At 46.0% G+C, this 24,793-nt stretch overlaps 2 protein-coding genes across 8 annotated transcripts in view; one reads left to right on the top strand and one right to left on the bottom strand.

Annotated features, from left to right (window-relative positions):
• Positions 1 to 24,793, bottom strand: part of Atg16 (Autophagy-related 16) — a 334,508-nt gene that overhangs the window by 124,800 nt on the left and 184,915 nt on the right. The gene's annotated exons all lie outside the window — the stretch shown is intronic.
• LOC136778340 (uncharacterized) overlaps positions 1 to 24,793 on the top strand; it is a 143,762-nt gene that overhangs the window by 74,621 nt on the left and 44,348 nt on the right. The window contains exons 1-2 of one of the 2 annotated variants that reach the window (XM_066735095.1): positions 11,743 to 12,089; positions 12,666 to 13,082. In XM_066735095.1, coding sequence (XP_066591192.1) covers positions 12,695 to 13,082 — 388 coding nt within the window. In that variant the 5' untranslated portion in view covers positions 11,743 to 12,089; positions 12,666 to 12,694. Of the gene's footprint in view, positions 1 to 11,742; positions 12,090 to 12,665; positions 13,083 to 24,793 lie in introns of those variants that run through there. The other variant, XM_066735094.1, reaches the window with a different exon arrangement.

Genomic DNA, 24,793 nt, shown 5'->3' with positions numbered 1-24,793 from the left:
TCCTAGGTCATTAAATTAATAAGTTCCGCGAGGCAACCGCAGGTTTGTACGGGCTGGAGAATACTTGGAGTGAGAGGGGAAAAGAGAGGGAGAGGGAGAAGGAGAGAGAGAGAGAGAGAGAGAGAGAAGTGCCTGGGGACCAGCCGACGGTGATCACCGCTTTCAGAAAACCTTAAACAGTCGGCCACTATCCGGAACGAATCCCGCAGCTTCATTCAGTTTTTCTTCGAAGGAAGTGTCCTCTCCCTCCCCCTTCCCCCTCTCCCCACCACTATCCACAGTCCTTTACTCCTCTCATTACGCTCACTCAACGACCGAGACCTCTTCCGATTCCTGACGGCATGGCACTCGCAGCTAGCTTTATTTAAAGGCTCATTGAGCTCGCACAAATCGTAAAAAAAGCAATCAGTTTCATTGTTATTACGATGATAATGATTTACTCAGGAAAAAGATGATCGAGTCGAGGAACGATAGCAGTGCCAATACTCGCAGCGCCTTGGGACCCACGTCTGTAATGAATTTCCATGATAAATAGTGGCCAATGATAAACTCGTTATTTGCCTATAGGATATTGGAAGCTGTTTCTTGCTTAGCAGTTATGTAACGTTCTGGAAATAAAATATCATCTATATATACATTTACATAATATACTGTGCCATACACATGTATACATATACTGTACACAAAATACGTTAGTCATTGCCGAAGCGAGTCAACGTTAAATGCTGAAACGGAACTGGCTCGAGATGGAAATAAACTGGAATATGAATGACACAAAAAGAGGAGAAATAATAGCGCGAAGGATAATATAATGAAAGCAGAAAACGTAGATCTATTATCAAGGTTAGGTTTGCTCCGGCGGTAATATGTCTGGCGACAAGATTGGGGTCCAGTTTTGTTGCGCGGACTGGTAAAAGGGAGAGAGAGAAGGAATATATATATACATATAGGGAGTCCCGTCACGTTCGTCGTTAATGAGAAGAGCGGACCGGAGAGAGACCGGCGTCATTAAATTAATAATTTCCGCGGGACGATAAAGCTCGGCAGAGGAACGAAGTGGCAATTTAAATAGATATGCATATGAGCGCGTACGAACTCTCGTAAGATGAAAAGTCTATAATAGTATGTACCCGTTCGATCTAGCCTGCCTGGAGTAATAGAGACAGATCCCGGCAACTTCTCAAGAGCGGAAATTATATTTTCATGTCAGCCCTACCGGCCATGGCCTAGCCCTCTATATATAACTATGCTGCAGACGCATGTCTTTTCAGAGGCATTCGCACGCTCACCACGCTCACTCTCTTATAGTCAATGCGTGAATAATTCGCATCGCCGTTAACTCGTTAATCTATCATTCGCGGAAGTTTTGCCCCAACCACCGGCAGCTTCGCTCGGAAAGAGAGAGAGAGAGAGAGAGAGAGAGAGAGAGAGAGAGAGAGAGAGATGGTGTTTTCGATTGTATACAACGCGCCGAGCTTACTTTCTTCCAGCAAAAACGCACACTGTTACTTTCGAGAACACAATTACAGCAGCGTCGATGAATTAAGCTTCCTGGCTACCGAGCTATCCCACAGAGCTGCCTAACATTTTCCTCGATGCTAGATCGGATCTGCCCACCTACATACATATACAGGTACACATATACTATGATAGGAGAGGACCGAAGCGTTAGTCACACCCATGCACCAAACGCATTATCTCCGTTATTCAAATCTTCTTCGGCTTATATCCCACGGATATTCCACTCTCTTCTCCCATGATTTATTTTTAACGATAAGAGGGCAAATATCGCGCACTCGGGTTATCAACGATCGATATATTCGGCCGTTATAATATTTGGAGATGGATATTACAATGTAGTATGCGTATATATATGCGTATATATAAGGTGAGTCATAGTCCATCCTTATTTGGCTCGGCCGAAGAGGAAGAGCACGGATCCTGGCGAGACGAGCATTTGAAAGGAGCACGGTATCGCGAGCAATTTGTCTAGGTCTGCGAATAGAATCGGATTGGATTTGCGGGGAGTCGAGGAAAAGAATGTTGGCTGAAGGCGGAAGCTTCGGAGAGTTCATCGTACAGAGAAGAACGATCATCGTCGATTCTGCGGTCGGAGTTCGCCTCATGCATAATGGCGCTCCATCGTTTTTGCCCGCCTCGCACAAACCTTTCGACGATGAGGAGCCGCTCGATTAAGCATCGCGCCTATATATATATATATATATATATATGCGCGCGAGTACCTATAGATATATTGTGCGTAACGCTACGCAGACTTACGTGTCCACGTAATTAACCGCGCGGTTTTACCTAATGAAGGATCTTCAGCTACCTGCGAGATAGTAAGTATCCGCTGAGATGACTAATCTTCGCTCGCGCGCTTCGTTGACCGATCGTTATGGTCCGCAGTAACAACGCGCGCCGCGTCTTCTCCGACTCTCTGCGCGCCTATATATATGTATACAAAGAGAGAGAGAGAGAGAGAGAGGCTGTGCGGCTTAACGAACGAGGGAACACGACCATGCGAAAAAGTCTCGATGAGGAAAGAGCCGATGGTAAGATCGAGGGAGCAACCAGCGAGAAAGGGGATGCCAATAAACGCGAACCGACTAACGCATCGTCTCATTTTCACCCATCTCGCACCTCTGAGAAACACTTAACCTCTCAAGTCCGATCGGATGATATAACTAATCGCGTCCGCATACCTTTGGCCAACGTACGAAACGTCGATGATCGACCATCGATCCTTCCGCCGCCTTAATCACCGCCAATAAATCGCGAAAGGACGCGCGATTCGTTGGACCTCACGCGATATTCTTTATATCTCCAAAGGCAAACATGTATATACATGCATGTATACGCAGGTATGTATATATATGTATGGGGATAGATGGGGAAGCAGCATCCAGCTGAAAACCTCCTGATAAATTACGGATTATCAAATTCAATTTCGTTCCATCGTTCTTTCAACTTTGACCCACCGAATAATTTAATTTAGGCACGAATTAAATGTTTGTTAATATCATTATATACGCTATAACAAAACTTATCGATGCGTCGATCTATATAATTAATATAAGCTCCTATTCGAGCAGATTCAATAGTTGCAGATCATTAATTATAACCATACATAGATTAAACGCTGTTTAATTGGATGCTTCGAGAATGATCGTGTGTTTATAATGAGCAAAGAGCTGAACGTTTTTATGATAAATGTGTATATATATATGGCACATGCTTTATGGATAATACAGGGTATATATATATGTGTGTGTGTCGTTTTGAGAGGACGGGCTGATTAGCGCGGTTTTCGTCGTAGGGACATTGAAATTATGAGCGAGGACTGGAAATAAAAGGGTTTGGGGATAAAGCGGGCGATAAAAATATCAGGGCCCGAACGTTAAAGTGTCGTGAACACGTGCCTCAAATGCCTCAGCGTCTCCCGCGACAATCCGGCCAGCCATAATGTGCATTCTTACAAGTTTAATCAGAAGCCGTAAAGTAGATCGGCGAAGAATACTCCGTTTTCCTTAAAGTGATTCATAGCGCGCATTTCCGAGCGAAGCGTGGAAAAATGATCGGCCTCTCGGGAAAGTAATCAGTGCTGACGAAACTCTGCGGCGGCTTTTAATAAAGGATGTGAGAGGGCGTAAAAAGTGTAGATTGACAGCGTTATGATGCGCGTAATTAATCTCGCAACGCTGGAGTCTCTCTTTCCCTCTATATATATATATATATATATATATATTAGAGAAAGAGAGAAATTCGCGCGAGGCAAAAGTCGCAATTGGTTGGACGAAAATATCGAGTGCCTCGAATTTTCAATTAAAAGCCCCGATTGGTAGGTGCGCGCGATCGAGAGTAACGGGACGAGTATTAGTTGGTAAATTGCATAGGCGTTGAAAATCAAGTCGGTAGCTTGTGAAACCGTTCGATGGCTTTTCTCGCTTATGCAAACGTCGTGCTGGCGCTTGGCGTTAATTCGATTGGCCGAGTTGGCTCGATCGGAGCAGCTGGGCAACTATTTTCTGGGCAAGGTATATAACGAGTGTGTGTCTGACTATATATAATTTATATGTATATATACGTGGATGGAGCAGGAGGGAAGAAAGTCTGGCAGAGAGATAAAAGTATAATAGTACAAGAGGGTAAATATAGCAACGGGGATAGATTAATTGTGAGAGAAGCTGAGAGAGGAGGGGGGAGTGGTGGGGGGATTGGAACGAATGGGCTCTGACCAAGTTGAATCAGATTCGTAGCTGGAATTGTTATAAATCATCGTGGACAGTGGCCGCTAGCTACTGGCCCGTTGGTTACAGGCGCCGCGCGTCCTGCAACATGCATATATGGGAAAATAATTATCATGAGCGATGATGAGAGGGAGGCTTCCGCAGTTTCTCGCTGCAGCCACCCGCAACTATCGCCAATACAACGTTTCGCTGCAAAGTTCCCTCTCTCGATCCCTATAGCTCGCATGATTACGCAACGCAGCGCGGACTAGCTTGGTAAAACTTTAACCGAGCAAAGCCAGTGCTTGCCACATGCATATTTGATGCATTAGGAGGATTATGTTAGGGCTCATCTGTTGCTCTTAGCCGATCCGATCTGACATAATAAATGTCTTGAAACATTAAAGCTAATAATTAATGGAGAGGATATCTTCTTCGTTAGACGAAGGAATTTCAATATTTTTCTATTTTTATCAATACGCCGGACGATTTAAAAGTGCATAAATAATAGTTAAGGTGACGACCTTCGTGGACGTGATAAATCTTTCAGCGCAATCTTCTTTAATCGTAATGCATAATTGATGCTGGATAACGAGGCGCACGCGGAGATATTTTCGTCGCTGCTATTCTGAAAATCAGATGAAGAAGTCGCTTTTTCCCCGTGGACCCGCGTTCCGAGCTCGCTCCGCAAAACCACTACGCTGCTAGGGCGTTATGTATTTTTATACATTTTTTTTTCTCATTTCCGCAGCGTTGGAAACTAGCGCGAAAATGATTTTGCCCTCGTAGTGTTAAAGCTTGCTCGGGCAATTGCTCGTTAGGCAACGGCTAACCAAAAATGGTACGCGTACGCGTCAGAATATTCATGGCAAAGGACAAAATTCCAGCGAGGGGACAGTTAATATTTATGCGAGCACGAACAGTATCAATTTTTTCGTCCAACCACTATATATATATATATATACAACATTATAAAAATATTTCTTCACTCTTGGCTAAATAGAACAAGAGCATAATTGACGCGGTACGTGTACTTGGGACTTCCCGGAATTAATTATTGAATCCACAGCTCGATCGGAGATTGGTATCGTGGGACCTATCAATATCAATTTTAAAATCTTACCTACAAGCAGTTGCTTGTACGCATCTGTAACGTAACGAGTTAAGCGGGCATATCATAACCACTCTTGTAATCGCTCTAAACGTTATAACAATTTCTGTTTTCCATATATTAGAAACAGGTTTCTCGCTAGCGCGCAGGGGTTACAGCTCATCCGGCTATCTCAGGTCGTATACATTCGTATCGCGTTAAAGCAGACTTTACGTATTAATGAGAAATGCTCGAATATCCAAAGGCCATGTGCGGTGCATTAGCAAAATGTTTAATTGACCTCCTTTAAACGAGGACGCAAGCGTCACAGTTCTTCGCGTCCATATAGAGAGAGATGCAAATTACCGAAGGGATTCCATCGCTATCGCTGCTGCGAATCAATCCAACGGATGTATAAGAAAAACCAGCGCGGAGTATTTGGAAGCTGCAAAATTGTTCGAGTGTTGTAAATGTATCGAAGACTTTCGAACTCTGGCGATGGAGTCAAGGATCAGGAGAGTAGCAATAGGTTTACCCTGTAGAATATACACCACGTTGTTATTTGAGTTGCTCGCGCGAGAAGCGTTGCGAGAGATCGAGGAGTATACATATAGGATGGTGGGCTGAAAGTTTTGAAAGAGAATCTTTTGACAAAGCCCCTCGATACTGTGCAGGGGGGGGGGGGGGATTCGGAGTTGCAGGCTCTGTTAACTAAGCGATGGTGCAGGAAGCGAGGACGGAACACAACCTGGGTAAATCGAGCGTGATGGGCCAGGTTCGCAGCGCACGATCGACAAAGTCATCCAAGTAGTCACCGTGGCTGTCGTCGAGGAGATTTACGTCGTGGTAGATTCGCGCTGTTCTCGCACGATTATATCGATTGTTAACCGAGCAAGTTAATTGTTTCCGTCCCCTTTTGACTCCTTCCGGTCTCGCGTCGTTAACAGCTCCGCGTATCCATTTCGTCCCATTCCCTATTTTTCGCCTCTCGCTATTCTTAACGAGAGACTCTAGCACTGTGTGTGTGTGTGTGTGTGTGTGTAGAATCAATCGCTCAGGGCGGTTCTGGCAAATGGACGCTCTCGTTGGGCTATCGACGTTTGCTTCGTAGCAGCCGTAGCAACGGCAATGATAATCAGAAAATAACACGCCGCTGCGCTATCACGTCGGCCACACCATCCTACAGGTGTCTCACGACGACCTTGCGAGAGGACGACCCTCCCTTTCACCGTTCCCACTCGATTCTCCTTCACCATTGTGCCGCCGCGCGCACAATCGACGTATAACTGCTGCTGCGACGCCAGGACAATCCCAAGCATATTTTTCTAATATTCGAAAAATCCTTGGAGAAACCCCAGAACCATCTGCAATCCAATCGCACTCGCGTCCCATTCACCTGGATTCCTGCTTATTCTCCGGCAAATCTACAAAATCTCCAGTTCGCAATGCTCTGATAGATTTTTCAATCCAGTCCTGTTTACCTATGCCCCACTCGCCGTGGCTATTCCTGCAGAATACCTGCAGGTTTATGTACGCGAGACTACACCGGAGTACGGAATGGAGATTAAGAGAAGAAACTGGGTCGAAGACAAAGTTTTTGGACGTTTTTTTTCATTCTTGGATAATGAGGTATATATATAGTGGTATCACAGCCGACAAGCTCTATTTAAGCGCGACCGTAGGCGCGAGTGCGGAGATGGAGGAGAAGAAGAAAGGCTAAGTGGGAGGATAGAAGGAAGGTCGACTGGCGGTGGTTACAAGCGGAGAGGAAAATGGAGGTGTAGCAAACCTGGGCCATCATCAATCTCTCAGCGACATTGCTATAGAGAGCAAGTTGGGGAAAGAGGGACACGGCTAGAGTGGCTTGCATAATACGACCAAAGTTTAATTACCGCGTTACTTTGGAGTCCCTAGCCCTTTTCATGGATCCATCACCGGACACGACAGTTTCCGAGGTTAGACGTTCGCCAAGCACTTTTGGCTTTCCCTTCGACTGAAAATTGCTTCGTTCTCTCTCTCTCTCTCTCTCTCTCTCTCTCTATATATATATATATATATATATATCCGAGAAGCCGTGAGCATACTTTGCTGCTCGCGAGACAACATTGTTCCTTTCCTTCTCGCATATCGGCGTATGCGTGTTTAAACCTCTGCATGTGTATATACATATACACGTATACCTACTACTGCCGGCTGGTTAGTACTGGATATCCACTTAGCTGTATAGAGGCAAAGCACAGCCACGCATAAACCAGTTTCCTGGTTATCCGACTCCTCGCATTTTCCTGGTCGACGCACAACGCGCTTCGAGAGAGAGAGAACCTGCAACGTACCATTAACGGAGGCCGATACTCCATGCTTATATATAGGGAAACAGCAAGAGCAGCAGCAACGGCAGCAGCATCAGCAGCACACGATGCATGGTGGCGCGCGCGCGCGCGCGCTTCCACTTGGTTGCACGCCAGTCAATAATTACGTAAGATCCTGTAGCGATCCGTCGTCTATATGTATACGCAACATAGCGACAGGTCCGCGAGAACGACGTTATCTCGATGTACGGCGGAGTTGTAGCAGCACGCTGCACTTTGCTCCCCTGATGATAAGAAAAAGAGAGCAAGAAGAGGGAGAGGAGAAACTCGTTCCAGGACGGTCAATCAGCAAATTGGGGTTGCGCGCATGCATTATTAAGAGGCGTTAAGAAATAAATTGGATGCTGCGCGCGAGAGCAGGTCGATTAGAAAGATCCTATCGGGCCACGCTGGGACGATTTACGATCTCGATTAAATAATTTAATCTGCCGCGAGTGGGACGTCGAAATGAAATATGCGATCGTTAAGGATGTTATTGAGTGTCGAGGATGGATTTTTCTCATTGGCCGAAAGTTCACGGGGCTGTAGCCGAGCCTCGATACTGCAGCTCGCTCGAATCGGGCGATATAGGTGGGATTTCGTTTCACACGCCGCCTGGACACTGGAACCTTAACCGTTTAAAGAGTCCGGTACTGCCTTTAGCGAGACAGACACGAGCGATAACGTGGTACGAATTAAATCACCCGGAGTGACTTTCTTTACGATGCGGGTAGCGTCCATAAATCCAGGCAGATCGTAGAAACGGACGCGCGTCTTGGAATCCACGCGAGCACAGCCACGAATGCACATTGCACTCTCTTATAACCCTCGCTGCATAACTTTGAGAATCCGTTTGACCGAGAACCACTATCGAGAACGGAGTGACGCCGTTATGCGATGTGATAAGTCGCCGCAGCCGCCATCCGTTAACGTTAACGCGAGAACCTCCTTCGTCGTAAAGTCGTCGATCACCTAATGTGGTACCACGCGAGAGAACGAGAGAACGAGAGAGAGAGAGAGAGAGAGAGAGAGAGAGAGAGAGAGAGAGAGAGAGAGTCAACCGCACCACCGCAATGAATAAATATTTTAATTAAACGGTACAATGAGATTCTTTCCATATCTGCTGAATGCGATCGTGAAATCTTGCGTATGGAGGCTGCAACCGCGTGTGCGCACCCTCGGCTACACGGTCCTTTCGCAGCATCTTCGCTCGGACGGCTGCAGAGACAGCGCGCGCGAGCCCGCTCTTCATCATCCCGCGCGTACTGATTAAATAACGAGTCTCGATCCGTCCGACAGCGGATACAACGCGCGCATTTATACATATTATTTACGCCGCTCGACCTAATCGTGTGAAATTTAAATCGTAAACACGCCGCGTAACCGATTCTCGCGTTCCACAAAGCGTGTCCGAGACGGCCCTCTTCTTGCGATTCTCATCCTGCGCAATCTTTTCCAGGATTTTGATAAATATTAATTCGCGCGCGATTCCTCTTCTTATTATACTTGCAACGTCCCAACTGTTGCACTGCATCGTTACCTTTGCTTTCATCCTTATTATCATACTATATATATATATAGAGAGAGAGAGAGAGAGAGAGCGCTCTTCTCTCGCTAATTACATTTATTGTTTCGCAGAGCGACAATTCTTGGCACACCGAGCAAAATTAATTTTCACGTGTGATCGAGACTCTGCGAAAGAGACTGTTCTCTGCCTCTATATAAACTAACGGAACGGCGTATACACACCGCGGAGCTCGCGTTTAGTTAGAGATAATTGTTAACGTGAGTTTTCAGCTATAAACCATTCAACGCGTGGCTCGAATTTCATTTACTATGATAATATCAACTGCCTCGAAATCATACAGCGTATTATTGTCAAGCTCGCGGGATATAACTGAATGTGCATAGCTGGACATGAGATAAATCTGAACGGTGCACGTGTAATAAAGGATCGTATTAAAAAACTTTGCTGGAGATTGCAATGGTCAAGGATATATAGGCCATACACAAGCACCATATATATACAAAGGTAGAGGGATGAAAAATCAGTTTCAGAAGCAATGTTAACGGGACGCTGATGAAAAAAGGCTTTTCGATATTTGTTTCGATTTTCAGAGGTAAAGGGCCTCGCGAATCGTTATTCGCGGCAGGATTAGTATCGTACGTTTATTAGAACGCGTTTGTAAAACATATATATATATATATATATATATATAATGGATGAATCGTATGACGCGAGTCGCATCCACTTGATCGATGAAAGGTGGTGGGGCGAGTATATACCGGCCGCTCGTAAATCGCCAGCAATGACGACGAATCTGACTGCGAACGACGGCAGCCACTGGCACTACTACCACTACTATATGCTATACGACGACCACGAAGAGACCGGCAAGCGGTAGTTTTCCCTGCGAAATTCCGCGACGCGAGATTGCCGATTGCGATTGAACCCGATGGGACATACAGGAACCGTTACTTCAGCATGGTGACGCGACGCTATACAGGCACCTGGTACATACGAACGACCTCTCAGTTGCTGCTTCTCTCTCTCTCTCTCTCTTATTCTTCCTCTCCTCCCCTCTTGCACTCCCGCACGAAGCAACGACACACTCTTATACATATACAACGCTTTGCTCTTGTATCTCTTTCTCTCTCCAGCTCGCGCACCATGCTTCTTGCTGACGGCTGAAAGCAACGTTAACATCGGCACCGTATACGTACGTATGTACGTATATCAGCAAAGGACCAACGCCTAGCTAGGTCGCGCTGTTCACACGTGCATCCAACTTTATTTTCTCTTGGCTCGTACCCTCTTCTCCAAGGACACGCGAGATGTACCGTGCGCGCATATCCATTCTTCTTTATTCAACCATTGTACGCCGCGTACTCTCTTATTGCATATCCTCACTTTCATCGGCATCATCGCGTCAGGCTTAATCACTGACCGCGTCCCAGCAATGCTTTTCCTCTCTCCTTTTCATATGCCTATGAGTATGTATATATATATACGTGTTAAGCAAGCATCGTAGAAAAGTTGATAGGGCCATTTTTCTTCAGCAAAGAAATTGATTTTCAAGGGAATTAATTAAGCACGAACAGATAGTAAACGCCCTATACAATACTAAATGTATCCTGTTTGCGTCCGCTTCTGTAACGATACATGTAACCGTCGAGCAGCAGTAGATCGACCTGTTCAATAATTCTTTCCGTTAAATACAGTCCTGCCGTTGACGTTGATACCCTGGATGAACGGCTTCCACGGGAGTTACGTTGTCCATTTTATTTAGAGTTTTCTAGAGACCATTTAAGCGAGTTGTGTCAGTGCTGCTGCATCGGTAAGCAAGCGGTGGCTTCCAAACGACTCGAAAATGCTAGATTCTCTAATGAATCCTGTCATCGAGACACTGCAGGCGTTCCCTTACACATCCATAAATATAAATATAATGAAAGTTTGCTCGTAAAAGAGTGGCGGTGAGGCGATCGAAGAAACGGTCCTCGTAGTTGGCTGGAACGATCGGGAGATGAGAATCGTTATGGCCGCACGGGTTAAATCTGGGTCATTGGTTGGTTCAGAATGCGACGCAGGGTCGGTGGACGACGATGGTATACGTATTGCACAAGCTCGTTAGCAAGTAGGAGTAATTAGGGATAGCAGTGAAAGAGCGAGTCTGGCCGGAAGGTAGGAACGAAGCGCGAGTTAAGTGTTTGATAGTTGTGAGGAAGGTAAAGGGGGAGGAGGGAGGGTGAGGTGGGGAGGAGAGGGGGGGGGGGGACGAGAAAGAAAGGAAGCTGTGGGGGGGGGGGGATAGATCGGTAAAAGGGAAGGGGGCTTTCAATGGTGTCGTACTGGCGATCGAATTGTGCGTACCGTTCTGTCCTCCTTAGACGGCGCGGGCCTCAGTCCCCTCCGGCAGACGACGTTCACTCGCTGGAGGAAGAACCTCGGCCAGGTGTACTCTCTCCTCTCAGCGCCTCCCCAATCCCCATAGCCGGTCGCTCGTTCGTTCGCTCGCTAGTTCACTACTTGGTCCGAACGCGAGACGTCGTTACCCTCTCGTATAGACGTTTGCATTACCATTGCAAATCGCTGCTCGGTCATTTCAGAGTGGTTACGCGTGCGCGATAAATAAGTAGTAGTTGCCTCGGTTTCCTATCGTCCTCTTCACCGGTGTGTGTACCGTTTTGCGATTGTGCAGCCACGGCCATTCTCGCCTCGTGAGAAAATACGTCTTAGTGGAATCCACACTGGTGCGTATACGCTGTGCCAGAGGAGAGGAAACAGTTTCGTGTGCGCGGACGTTCGCTCTTCAACGGGATTATTGAAAAAGTGTGCAAGTGCGTCTGGCGTGCACGTTAACAGCGGCCAACCTATACATCGAGAGCTCCGTGGAGATTGTACGCGTTGCTGTCAGGTTACAGGTGAGCCTCGGCCCTTCCCTCACTACCGCGCAAATCCTATTAGTGAAAACGTGGCGATGCAGGTGATGACATTGGTCGATTGCACGGAAGGACCTCGCAAAACCCTATCGCTGGCAATTTTCCGAGAGCGGAGAAACAAAAAATCGACGCTCGATTTGTCGAGCCCTGGCGACCGAGGCTCCTGGCCGCTCCGTCAGACCGCAGTGACATTCTTAAAGGTCTCTCCTGGAATTCACGGATTACCCTTTAAGCAGACTACCAAACGTCAAATATGGATCGTATCGTTTTCCGTAAAAACTTCTCCTTAATTACAGCGACAAATTAGCGCGCGCATTCCTTTCAAAACTTTTGCAACTTTTTCCAAAAATGTTGAAGGCCGGAAAAACTGGCGCGACCTTAATGGCTAAACGCCAGATTTAGCTTTAAAACTCTCTATATATATATATATATATATATATATATATATATATATTGTTCCTATATGTTCTCTCCTATATCGCGAGAGAATTTTTCTACTCGCATATAAATGTATAATTACGACGCAATTGTATAAAATTGGTGGTTCTTGTGTTGCAGATTCTGCGTAGAATAGCTTTGACGTGAAAATGACGAGACGACAGAGGAGCCCTCATCGACACCTGCTGACGATACTGCTGCTGCAAGCGGCTGCCCGGTTTGGGCACGTGGCAGGTGCCGGAAGCATCGGCTCGGAGATGGCGCACGCGTCTTCCGGGGAGCCAGCTTCTGGTGGAACGTCGTTGGATTACATGGGGTCCTCCGGAGCATCGGACGAGTGCGACCCGGAGATGGTGGGCTTCGAGCTGGTCACTGGTTACGTGTACACGGCACCAACGAACTTGCTTGAGTCACTACCCGGGACGCTGATGCTCACCGATTGCCTCGAGACCTGTCAAGCCAACGACTCCTGCCAAGCGGTCAACTACGAGACCGGCCTCTGCGTCCTTTTCAGCTCCAACGCCGACAGTAATCCAGGTAGGATTGAAACGTTATCGTGCCGCTCGAACCTCGCAGCTATTAAGCCTTCGGCGTTCACCTTCCTTCTCTCTCCTCTCTTTTTATTCCTCAATTTCCTCTCCCCCCTTGTCTCAAGACCGCCAAACGATAGCAACATCCGGTATTCGCAGTTCGCTCGCACCACCCTAATGCTAATCGTGCACTTTGCGGATTATGCGATCAGCCGCTGCATCCGCCAGCAAAGCATATCACACCTTTTTCCACGCTCTCTCTCTCTCTCTCTCCTCTCTCTGAAATCGAATTTTTTATCCCCTGCGCGATAAATGTACATTTTCTTCTTGTGTTTTTTGTTTGTTTCGCTTTCTTTCTTTCCTTTTTTTTAACACGCTTTGACGTATCGGAAATCGCCGCTTTAACACCGCGTGACGTTTATTTCGAATTCTCCTGATTTTTTCACGACCAACAGACGCGCTTTTACAATAAAGCGTGGACTCTCCACATTATTCGTTCTCTCATTCCAGTCACGCTGAATGACCAAAAAAAAAAATCCTGCTCGCGTGTAACCTGCTCGCCGGCAGAAAAATCACGGCTGGCCTCATTCTTCTTAATATGCTGTGTGTATAGATATACACACATATATATATATATATATATATATATATATATATAAAGTGTAAAGCGTTGTTTAACGCGAAATGATTTCATTCACTCGAGTCCCGTTTCGTTTCTTGATAGAATTTTGTCAAGCGTTTTATGCGAATTTTGAGGCGACGATGAATAATATAAGGATCACGTGCATTGTCGACGGCCGTTACCGCGTTGGTTCCTCATGAATAATGGATAGCGGTATAAGTAAGTGTAATGAGAAACGCACTAATTGAATCTTCCGGGGTGTAATTAATATAAACTATACGTCCGTAGCCGTCCGGCCAGAGAGCATTAATTAAACGAGTATAGCTACAGCAAGAGCGAAGAAAAAAGATATAACTCTCCCCATTATTTTGCCCAAGATCGCGGGGAATTCAGGGATCGATAAAAACCATAAAGCAGCGGATACAAATTCGGTGGATGATCGAATTTCGCGATCAGAAACGAGACGTCGGACTCGTAAAATTGTCAAATAGTCTTGTTTCAAAAGTTACAGCCAATTTCCCAGTGACGATTTTCCCGAGTTACAGTCGACCAAGCACAATTTTACAAGGGACGCTTTTTATTGAATTAATAAATTCATGCTTATACCAAGAGATACCGTTCGTTATTGTTAAACGACCATTTTCATCGTTTATCCAATGTTCCAACTGTAAGGTGATCCTTTCGTCCAGACTTCGATCATCGATAAACACAATTATGGTCTTTACACCACTGAGATTTTTACTATATATATATTTGCCACAGTGAAACATAAGTGGGATTTTTTGTCACGATGAGTCCTTACCGATCTCGCGTAACGCTTTAAAACAACGTGTTCTTTTACCGCGTGAGAATGAGGTGATAAAAGAACGTGCGAAATGATTCGATGAGACGTGCTATTCGCCTCGTGTCATTTTTTCTGCTCGTAAAACCGAAACAAATTTGACCAAAAATCACTTTTTATCACGGTGTCACGCAATTACATCTTAAAGCCAACTGCCGACCGAACCATACATTGATAAATTCCAATTTTCCTTTTTAACGAAAATTCCTTTCCATCGGCGCAAAGTTCGAACATGTATATACATACATACATGTGTATAATAGAATATCGGACAGCGGAAAAATCGTCGAGTAAAAAGCAAGCTCCGCGTATATATCGTCCGTATAACGCACATCCTGCGTAAGATGATTACGAGCAATTGAATGATTGGTATGTGCAGGGGCCTATGTAGAAATCCGCGTGGCAGTCGAATGTCTCTTTTGCAGCGTTTTTCAACGTCATCCCAGTTGATCCGGTGATTTTATGGTTAATTACGCAATCAGATTCAGAGGTACGCGCGATGAAATTCAATTTTGTGGCTTTAAACTCTGGCTGCGGTAAAAAGGAGATTGGCGAAGAGGAAGGTGGAAGAAACCGAGGAAGGATGAAAGGTGGAGGAGGGGGGCTGTGGAAGGAGCAGACGGAAGAGGCTGCGGATCGTGGCTACGAGGTTGAGGCTACGCTACGCTTTGACAGAATCGTGACAGGAAATTCCTTTGATGGCACTCCTGAACGGATTCGCCAGCTTGGTATATCCCCAAAAACGCGATACTGTAAATCGGATTTTTACCGGCTGATCAGAGTGAGATCTTTGGTGGAACGTGTTGCGATCGTGATCGACGTTGGGTCGATCGACAACGGTGAAGCGAATGAGGACAGGGACCCTGGTGAGTACGCGTCACGATCACGAAACGTCTGTAGTGGGTCCGTTAGTCGATGATAGGATCGTTACACGAGCGACGACCAAGTTACTCGACGACGCGATCGACGCGCTGCGAGATCGCTGCTCTCGGCCCATCAACCAGCCAATTTTCCTTCCAAATAAGTGTCTCCGCTTTTCGTCACTTTTCTGGCCCCTCGACTCTTCTACGAGAGAGAGGATGACATTTTCAGGAGACTCGCGCGAGCCAAGCTCGCGGTTCATCCTCTTCTTCGACGCAGAAATCGCACCAGGCACGTGCCTATACTCCACATCGGTATCATCCTGGTGGCTCGACGTTGCGCAAAGATATTCATCCTTATTCCGTTGGTTCCTCTAGTTGCCTGGGTACATAGAGTCTGGATGTACCCTACGGTGGGTATAAGAACATCAGAAATTTATATATGCGTACATACGCTTCGGTGGTATGCGCATACAGCCATTTCCTTCGCTTTACGATTGCACTTCCCTTCAATCGCGGCTCGTGATTCCATTTCCCTCGTACGCGCCCGTCAATACTATACTATCTCAGCGAGCACGTAAGGTCTGGGACAAAAGTAGGGAGGCGGAATGGGGAGCGAAGAAAAATAAGAAGAAGCTGAAGCTGAAGCTGAAGCTGAAGAAGAAGAAGAAGAAATAAAGAGAGATCTCTGTACAGAGTACTATATGGATATATAGGTGATGCTAGCTCACATGAATAGCTCCGCTATATATCCGTGCAAGTACTGCGAGTCCCTCCTCTCTTTTTCATTCTTATCCTTCCACCTTTATTTACTCTGGCTTGGACTAACCTGGCCCTCTGTCCCGGGGCGTATTTTCCTTGATGCTGAAAGAGAAAATCGTGACGCTATCGCTGCAAGTTTATAACGATATAGGCGGATAAGTGGCTCCGTCGAGCAGCCCGGTACCCGGTTGAAACTTTCTTGCACGTTTTGATGGAAAGCGTACACCAGGCCAATGCTGATACCAAGTTCGCGCATTGTGTCCAAGGGATTTAAACTTTGTTGCGCATACTTGAAGCATTACGAGATTTTGATACGTCTCGGAGAGATAGAACGCACATGGCGAAAAGGTGACACGGTTAAAAAGCAACTGCTTCGTCGTCGGTGTAATCGTTTATTAAGCACCTTCTTCAAAACTTTCTCGCGTCTGTCTCGAGCACCTCCTCGAGCTTGTAAAACTCTTGCCTTTTTCTGCTCCTTTGATGTTTCAGACCTTGGAGAAGGTCACTAGCGTGCAAGATCACTCGAGTAGCAAATGGACATTATCGCTGCGTATATATATATATATATATACACGAGAGTCCCACCCACCCTCTCGATTCTACCATTCATTATACAGCGATAAAAATAATTTCTCAAAGCGTAAGACTACTGTATATATTATATGTGTATGTATATAATATCCACGTTCCTGAAAAGAATGTAGGCTACACATGGTTGAGGCATGAAAGAAATTGAAACTGGTTTTCAGCATTTGTAGCACGTGCCTTCGTCCATTTCGGATTCCGGTCGGATTTTACTAATAGAATGCAGGTATTTAGTTTTCCGGAGCAAGGATAGATTTGAATATATGAAAGACTCGGTGACTTTTTACCGTTCGGTGATAATCTCGTTTCTCAAAAGAGTGGAGTATTTTCTTGGAGAACACGTTTGGTCAGTGAAATGTCCCTATGCGTATTACCCATATCCGGTCCGTTAAGGCAGGATACCGAGCATCGAAGCATCGTCGAATAACGGGTCCCCGAAGCGCATACCACCGGCTACTCCGCTGCGGGACCATAATACCACACGTGCATAACGCCCATAGGACCGATGCATAATAACGATTTCCATATAAAACGCGAAAGGTGCACATGCAACGCTATAGGCTACTCTCCGGCCCAATCAACGACATTAACATTTATACACGCGTGTCATTCAGACCACTTTCAATTATACGACCGACCAAACAGCGAAGAATCCTAGCAAAACTTCCGGCTAAAGTCCCATCCTTTCGAATTTCATCATAAAAACCTGCGCAGCGACCTAAGCTCGCGCAGGATTATAAAAAAATCGATAAAACAGAATTTTAAAAGGAGTAATCCGTTTCATGGATTAGTCTCAGCTTGGGTATCCAATAAAAACTAATTAAAGAGGATGCTCGTAGACTCTATAAAAATTTACTACACTCTGTGTCCCTTTTCAACGAAGACTGCGGGAGCAGGGGACCAATTTCCGTTCTACGCAAAGAGATGGGAGTATTTTCAGCAACCTTCGGAAATAAGGATGCGCGCATGGCAAAAATGTATAAATTACCCAAGAATTTTTCCATCTCGAGCTTGTGCAATTAGACCGGCAGGCAGGGAGAAGCCTCGCGCGGTCGGCCAATGGGACAACCGCGATGCGACAGGTCCTTGTGACAAATTACACATAATTCCCGCTTCAATTTCACACATGGCGCTCCCTTGCTAAACTGGATGGAGTCATCTGAGACGGACACGCCGTGCCGTTCCAATTTAGCGCGAGGCTCGCTTTAAGCAATTACTGCCGGTGTGTGTGTCACAGCGCGTACAAAGGTTCGCCAGACGTTCGATAGGTTCCTTGATGGAAACAGACGAGCTCCCCTTGCACTCTACCTGCTCATACGCGAGACCAAAAAACTAAATTTTCCAGAACCACGAGACCAAAGCACCCATATGTACCGATCAGCCTGGCGAACCAAGAGAGACAGTGGAGTTTTCGCGTATCCACCGCGACGAGGGTTGCGTGTTCGGTCGAGGTGCTCTTTGGTGAATACCGAAGGACCGCGTACAGTACATTCAAGCTGGATTTCAAATAGCCGTGGGAAGTATCACCGGCTTGACGGTGCGGGAATACTAAATATCTGACGGATTCGTGAGCCTGCGCGCACGCTCGAGTGCGTTTAACCGTGTATGTGCACGTAAGTGTGTTCGAAGAAGCGTAAATAATGTGGCACCTAGCACGTAGTACGCGCGATCGGACGGAATTGAAGCGCTAAAACTTCGTTGCCTGATTATACGCGAGCGCACGACTGCCCTTATTGTGTGTATATGTCCCTCCCCTTAGTCCTCGTGTGTGTATATAAAGTTTTAGAGCTGTGTGCAAGGCTTTATGCGTGTGTGTGATAGCGCACGCCCGAGTCTGCCCGAGCGCATCCGCCGTAGGTAAATCTTCCTTGTTCCCTACGTACTTGATCCCCCCCCCCCCCCTCTCTCTCTCTCGTTCTCTTCCTTTCCCGTTTGCCAACTTACACACTCGTTCCCTGTTGCTTGTCCACTCTTCCTTTACCCTATACGTGTCTTCGTGCGATCAGCCACGAATACCGGGTCTGAGATCACTCGTGTTCCCCGGAATTTATAGGGTCCGCACGAGTGGCACTGTGTCTCTTTCTCTCTCTCTCTTTACTCTTGAATTTGCATAGTGCCGCGTGCTAATAGTTACCGATAACCGCCAAGAAGAGGGACACCGTCTCGAGAACGACGATTCGCGCTTTCTGCTCCATGCAGTCAATCTCGATTAATCGTAAGTACCGTTTCGCTTATACTAGCGGGAACACTGGTTTGCTCAAAAACCGATAATTTACACTTAAATCCTCAGTCTCTCTCCTTCTCTCTCTCCCTCTCCCTCTCCCCCTCTCGCCTATGTATATTTAGCAGCAACTATCCGACTAATGACAAAAGTTTAGAAAAGTGTCAGGATTACGGAATAGGAATTTATTAATCTCGCTTAATCCAGCTTTGCGTACTTTAATGTCAAGCTTTATTAGACTTACTGTAAAATTTTAATTAAAGCCAACGCGATTTCCTTTTATAGTTAATTATTCCCATTTGGTGGGTTATTGCTCATTGATGAATACCGTTATTAGATTTAGCCGGCCGGTCTTTCCCCATGAAGAATTTAAAGCAGGTTAATATTGGTTTTTGGGAGAGGAGGAATTAAACGGGTTGATAATGATTTATGTGGAGCGAGGCACGCAAGGTGTGCCGTCATATACATATATATACATATACATTCAGCAGAATCGAAAACTTATCGAGGTCTCTGTACGAGTTTATCAGAGAGTTATGCGGGCAAACAGCTGATATAGTCGGCAGTCATTGTAATCAAGAGAAGAATTCAGTCAGTAGTCGAAGTGTTCCGCAGTAGGTAACCGTAAAAGTCGTATAGTCATCGTAAAAGAAGCCTTTCAACGCTTCCGAACCAGTAAACGTCGAAGCTGCGGAGTCATTGAGGGACCTCGGGCTATCGGCAATTCCAAAGAATAACCTACCAGCCAGTAACCATTCCCTGCCTCATAGCCAGCAACTTATTCCGCCATCCAATCGGGGACCCGCACAGTAATAATCGTGCGTGTACGATCGCGTCCATCATCGACTTACCAATTCAATGAGTGTGACAGAATAATTTCAGTCTTCCGATCGAACCTTTAGACCGGTATGACGCAAGTAATTTATTATTTACAGTTTATAGCTCAGTCATTCCTCTATATATATATATATATATATACCTAACCATCGACGATCAATAATCCTAAGTGAAACGATACAATAAAAAACAATGACACACCGTAGCATATCGCTTTCTCGTTAATAGCTTAGCGTTGCTTTCGCTTAGAAACATTTAATAAGTCGTTGTTTCATTGATGACCGAGCAAACAAGTAGAAAAGCAATTTGATAAAGGATAATAGAGAAGCGTAAAGCAATACTCGCGTGGAATGAACAAACTGAAAAGTTCATTGCTCCTTTTCAAGCGTCGTCAATGGAGCTGAAATAATAAGCGCGAGAAGCTAATATTGCTTCAATCAATTACTTTGATAATATCACTTTCGCTTTTCGTCGCGAGCCTCGCGAGTTTATCTGTATATATATAGTAACACATACATGTGTATATATGCGTTATACCTGCGATGAAAAATTTCATCGTGTGGAATGGGAGGCGAATTATAAGGACACAGTGCTGGGCACACACACATATATATATGAGAGGGCGAACGTTTAAGAGTTAAGCAGAGGAGCTCTTAGGATGATTTGGAGAACAAGAGCAAACAATGAAGTTAGGCCAACTAGTTGGCTGGCTGGTTGGTGGAACTTAATCGAACGGTGGGGATTCGTGTGGCGTGCTATTGTAATCTGCGTCATTCCCGAGCGAATATTCAATTCCGAGTGGGGTGTGCGCGCTTCAATCTACGAGGTGCGAATGGCTTCCGTAGAATCGTCGAAAGTAATTACGTTATTGGACCGTTCCTCTTCGTGCCGGCTGGTGGTTGCAGGCAGGCAGGCAGGAGGAGAGTCGCGTGCTCGTGACTCGCTCGTGTCGCGTGTGGTGCGATGCACCTTCGGCCACACTATACTCTCGATCCTTTCCCAGTTTCTACCACGAAGAAGCCTTCGCCTCTTCCCGAAGAAGTAGCTGCTGCGCCTCCTCCGTGTATTAAACGCTGTACTATATATAGTATAGTATAGCGGCTGCCGGAAGAATTTCATACACGACAGTAAAAGAGTCTAAAAGATATTGCGCGCGAAAAACTACCAGCTGTATAGAAGAGCCGCACCAAAAATGCATTTAATCCCTTTGCTAGATTCATCAGGATATTATTTGAGATGAAAATTTCATTTGTCCGACCATACACGAGCTTTATCTACTTTGTCTGGAATTTCTCAAGGCAAAATATACAGTTTTAGCACTTTGCTTGCTTTTTATTTCGTATTTTCTTAACGTTCAAATTGCACGGAGTATAAGCAGGGGACAGAAGCTGGGTTATAATCTTTTTAATAATTTGTGCTCACTCTTGGGGCTTAAAAGGCCACCGGAAATTCATGGAAATTTATTCGTTGTAATAAAAAAAAGGTGGACGTTGGCGAAATTTTGAAAGTAAAATCTGTAGGAGAGGTCGTTCAGACCGAAAGTCACGGGGGAGGGTGGCGGTGGTAAGGAAGAGGAGGATGAGGAATAAGTAGGGATCTCCGAGCGGAACGCACGACGGCCAAGCGATGTTAAAAGTAGGAATGCATTCAATTCTTGGAATTGCATCACTGTCTACGAACGAGTGGGTAAGAAGTTCCTGTCGAGTGCAAAGGCCGATTGAAAATGTTGGCGCCGGTTCAAGGGACTTTTCTTATTCAGGCTTCGTATACATGCTAAACTCGCCTTATCTATAATATTAGTTCTACGGGTAAATTCGACGAGAACGTAATATCGAAGAGATACGAACGTGCAGCGATGGAAAAACGAGAATCTGTTGGGAAAAGGAAGTGAAAGAGAGAGATCTAGATGAGCAGGGGGGGGGGGGGGGGGAGCGGGTGCCTCGATCGATCCTCGATGGCTCAACCTGACGACCGCGATTCGTAAAAATAAATTGCCACAAGCTCCTCCACCGACGCTTCCACCACCACCACCACCACTCCTTATATACCCGGAAGAGGGAGATAGAATTTTGCTAAATTCTTTCGAGCTTATTACGCGCTAGATCGGTAATTGCGTTTATAAAGTACGAGGGCGGATTATAAATAAAGCAAGACCCCCGATAATCGATCCTATCCCTAAGAATGAAAAAGCTAACGAAACTTCGCTTCATATAAATTCCCAGTTCAAGCACATTCCTTCGGATAAAGCACAATCAACGAAACTCCTCGAGTACACCAGCGGCCGCCGCACAATGCAATACACGGAGTATTAGTGTTTCGTACAAGTATTTCCTCGTGAATGCTGCAGGATCGAGGAATTTCTACCGGAACAAAAGGCAAATTATCCGCAATTAACGGATGAATTATCCGTTGTGGCTTTGAAATCGCACATCCCCCCCCCCTCCCAATATTATACAAACAATTTGAAAATTCGTTAGAGATTCTCGAGTTCATAATTAGGCTCGCTCGTGTACAAAAACATGTATATATATATAAGAACGAGATGGGTCAACTGGAGAACGCGCTCTTTGAGATTCTCCGGAAGATCGAGATTCCGTGTTTCAAGAGAATATATATTATACACGCGTGTACGTATATACATGTAACGGTAGTAGTGGTCTTCGATCATAGAAGAAGGAATTAGCAGGAAGTAGCCTCTAGCTTTGTCACGGTTGAAATTGGAAATGCGAATTGGTCTCGGGTGTTAAAGGACGCTGAAGATACGCGCGGCACGCAAATCGGACCCGTTTCGGGAAGCGTGTCGGTTCGCGAATACGAGAACAATTACGCGACCTAAGCAACGGCTGGTTGAAAAACGTCGACTTTACACGGCACGTTAAGTCGGTGTAACGACCACCCGCAATTATGCGCTAGCTGGACGGATATATAGAGGAACGGGCTAGCCACTGGACACGCCAGGTATGTTCGACTGAGGGGGGAAGAAAATGATAGAGATAGATATAGAGGCCACGCGTGCATAATATACTATAATAATATCGCAAAGTATCATAGCAAAGGTCTCTTATGTCGCTCTGTGACTTTGCTTTATTGTTCCCCTCCGTATATACGGACAGAAGAATAAGAATTAAGACAAACACACGCACACACACACGAATGGTAGGAAAAAATGAGGCGGGTGGATCTTGCAGAGGGACATCTACAGCAGTGACTGCGGATATCAATGCACGTTATTATTGTGTCGACTGAGATGTCAGTGGATTTTTCCAAATGTGCTCGTTTATCAGAAATCTAACGTTTGGATGCACGCGAAGCAGGTTATATACGTTCGTCATTTCCATTTGGCGGATATACCTGGCGATCGTGATGACAATGCCCACTCTCATAGCCATCGAATCCTTACCCGATACACGTCGTCCTTTCCTCCCTCGAAGCTGCTATTTCGAGATTTTCTCGTGGCCGAAGAGCGACGAGAGAACGACGCGAGAACGACGTTGATCAATCGTTCCCAGCTCAACTCTCGTCTCTGTCTCTGATCCTCTGCGGCTCACGCATGCGTCTTCTAATACATATATATATATATATACCTATACGTATATGAACGTGTACCTGCAGGTCCCTCCTTGCCGGTGCACTCTCCGCACTGGCATAGGTGAAAATAAAACAGAATGCACGCGACGCAATCGGCTTTAACATTTAATCTTATATGTATACAGACGACGACGCCTGTACATTTTCTTCCGGCGAGAAGAAAAATGCGGAAAACCGTTTGGAATAACACAGCTCCGGGATACCGTCATTATTCCGCTGAGAAATGATTTTCTCCGCTATACACTGCCATATACACATATCCCGTGCGGCGCGGCACGCCGGGTGTATATTACGAATCGTGTGCGTTTGGAATTAATTTTCCATCGGCAATGCGTTCGTGTAATAAATCACGAATGGGTTACGGGACTCAAGTGCGTGGACAGTTGGATTAATTTAAGAGAGGACAGAATAAGGCGCGCGCGCGGCGTTGAAAACGGAATTGAAAATGATGCGGGTATTGTGAGTGCGCGCGGTGAGATGGAGGAGTAGAAAGGTTGAGGAAGCTTGGAGCAAAACTGGCCAGTCACGAGTGGGCATAGTGTGTAACAATACGAGCAATTTGTTCATGGAGAGGTACAATAATTTGAAAGTGATATGCGTGCAGAAAATAACGAACTAGGAGCTTAGTATTCCATCTGCATTTTCTCTCTTCCGTGATGCAGAAATAATATAACTCGGCCTAACAGCTGGCCTATCGTTGGGCGGAAAGGGAGCGCTTTAGATTCGATTTGTAGAAAGCTAAGGAGCGTGAGGTATGCCCGTCCCGTTAATGGTAAGCCAGCCGAGCAACGGCGACCAACCAGCCGTGTTTTTCGCGCCAAAACGAAGCGGCTACGCGGAAGCGGTGCCCCGTGTAGCCGCGGAAAGCATCGCGCCTCTCGATGAGACTCCGCAGCAATGGTACCAGGCAAACGGGCAAAATCAGCGTAACGATCCGTGCAATATCATCGCGAGACACCCTGACTGCAGCTCCCTCCCACTGAGTAACTAACTAATATGCTTCGGATGTAAAATTGCAAAATTGATCGCGCCGGTGATTACTCGTTAAACGGCGGGGCTCTACTTGCTTGGTGTACCTGTGTGCTACGTAGCGCAGAGTGTGTAAGAGGTATACGTAGCAGGACTGGTAATCGGTAAATTATGCTTCGTGCCGATCGAAATAACGATTTTACGCTTTTCTAATTGGCCCGGGTCAAAGGTCGCAAATCAAAGTTGTCGAGAGATGGAGGGGGGAGAGTAATTCGTGGGACTGCAAAAGATTGTGTGCATTTGAGTAACGTCGAGGAGGTATTGGAGAGATTGGAAGCCCGTTGGCCAAACACAGTCCTCCCCCATCCCCCACTTACACTCTAGCTCCCACTATCCGAGGTCCTGGCTACGGAAACGGACGAGAATAAGGTCC

This window comes from Prorops nasuta, unplaced genomic scaffold, assembly GCF_024137725.1.
Source record: "Prorops nasuta isolate Cenicafe-Biocafe unplaced genomic scaffold, Cenicafe_Pnas_1.2 PNAS00014, whole genome shotgun sequence".
Taxonomy (NCBI): Eukaryota; Metazoa; Arthropoda; class Insecta; order Hymenoptera; family Bethylidae; genus Prorops; species Prorops nasuta.
Note: the sequence above shows the minus strand (reverse complement) of the source record. Positions and strands in the feature narration are given on the sequence as shown.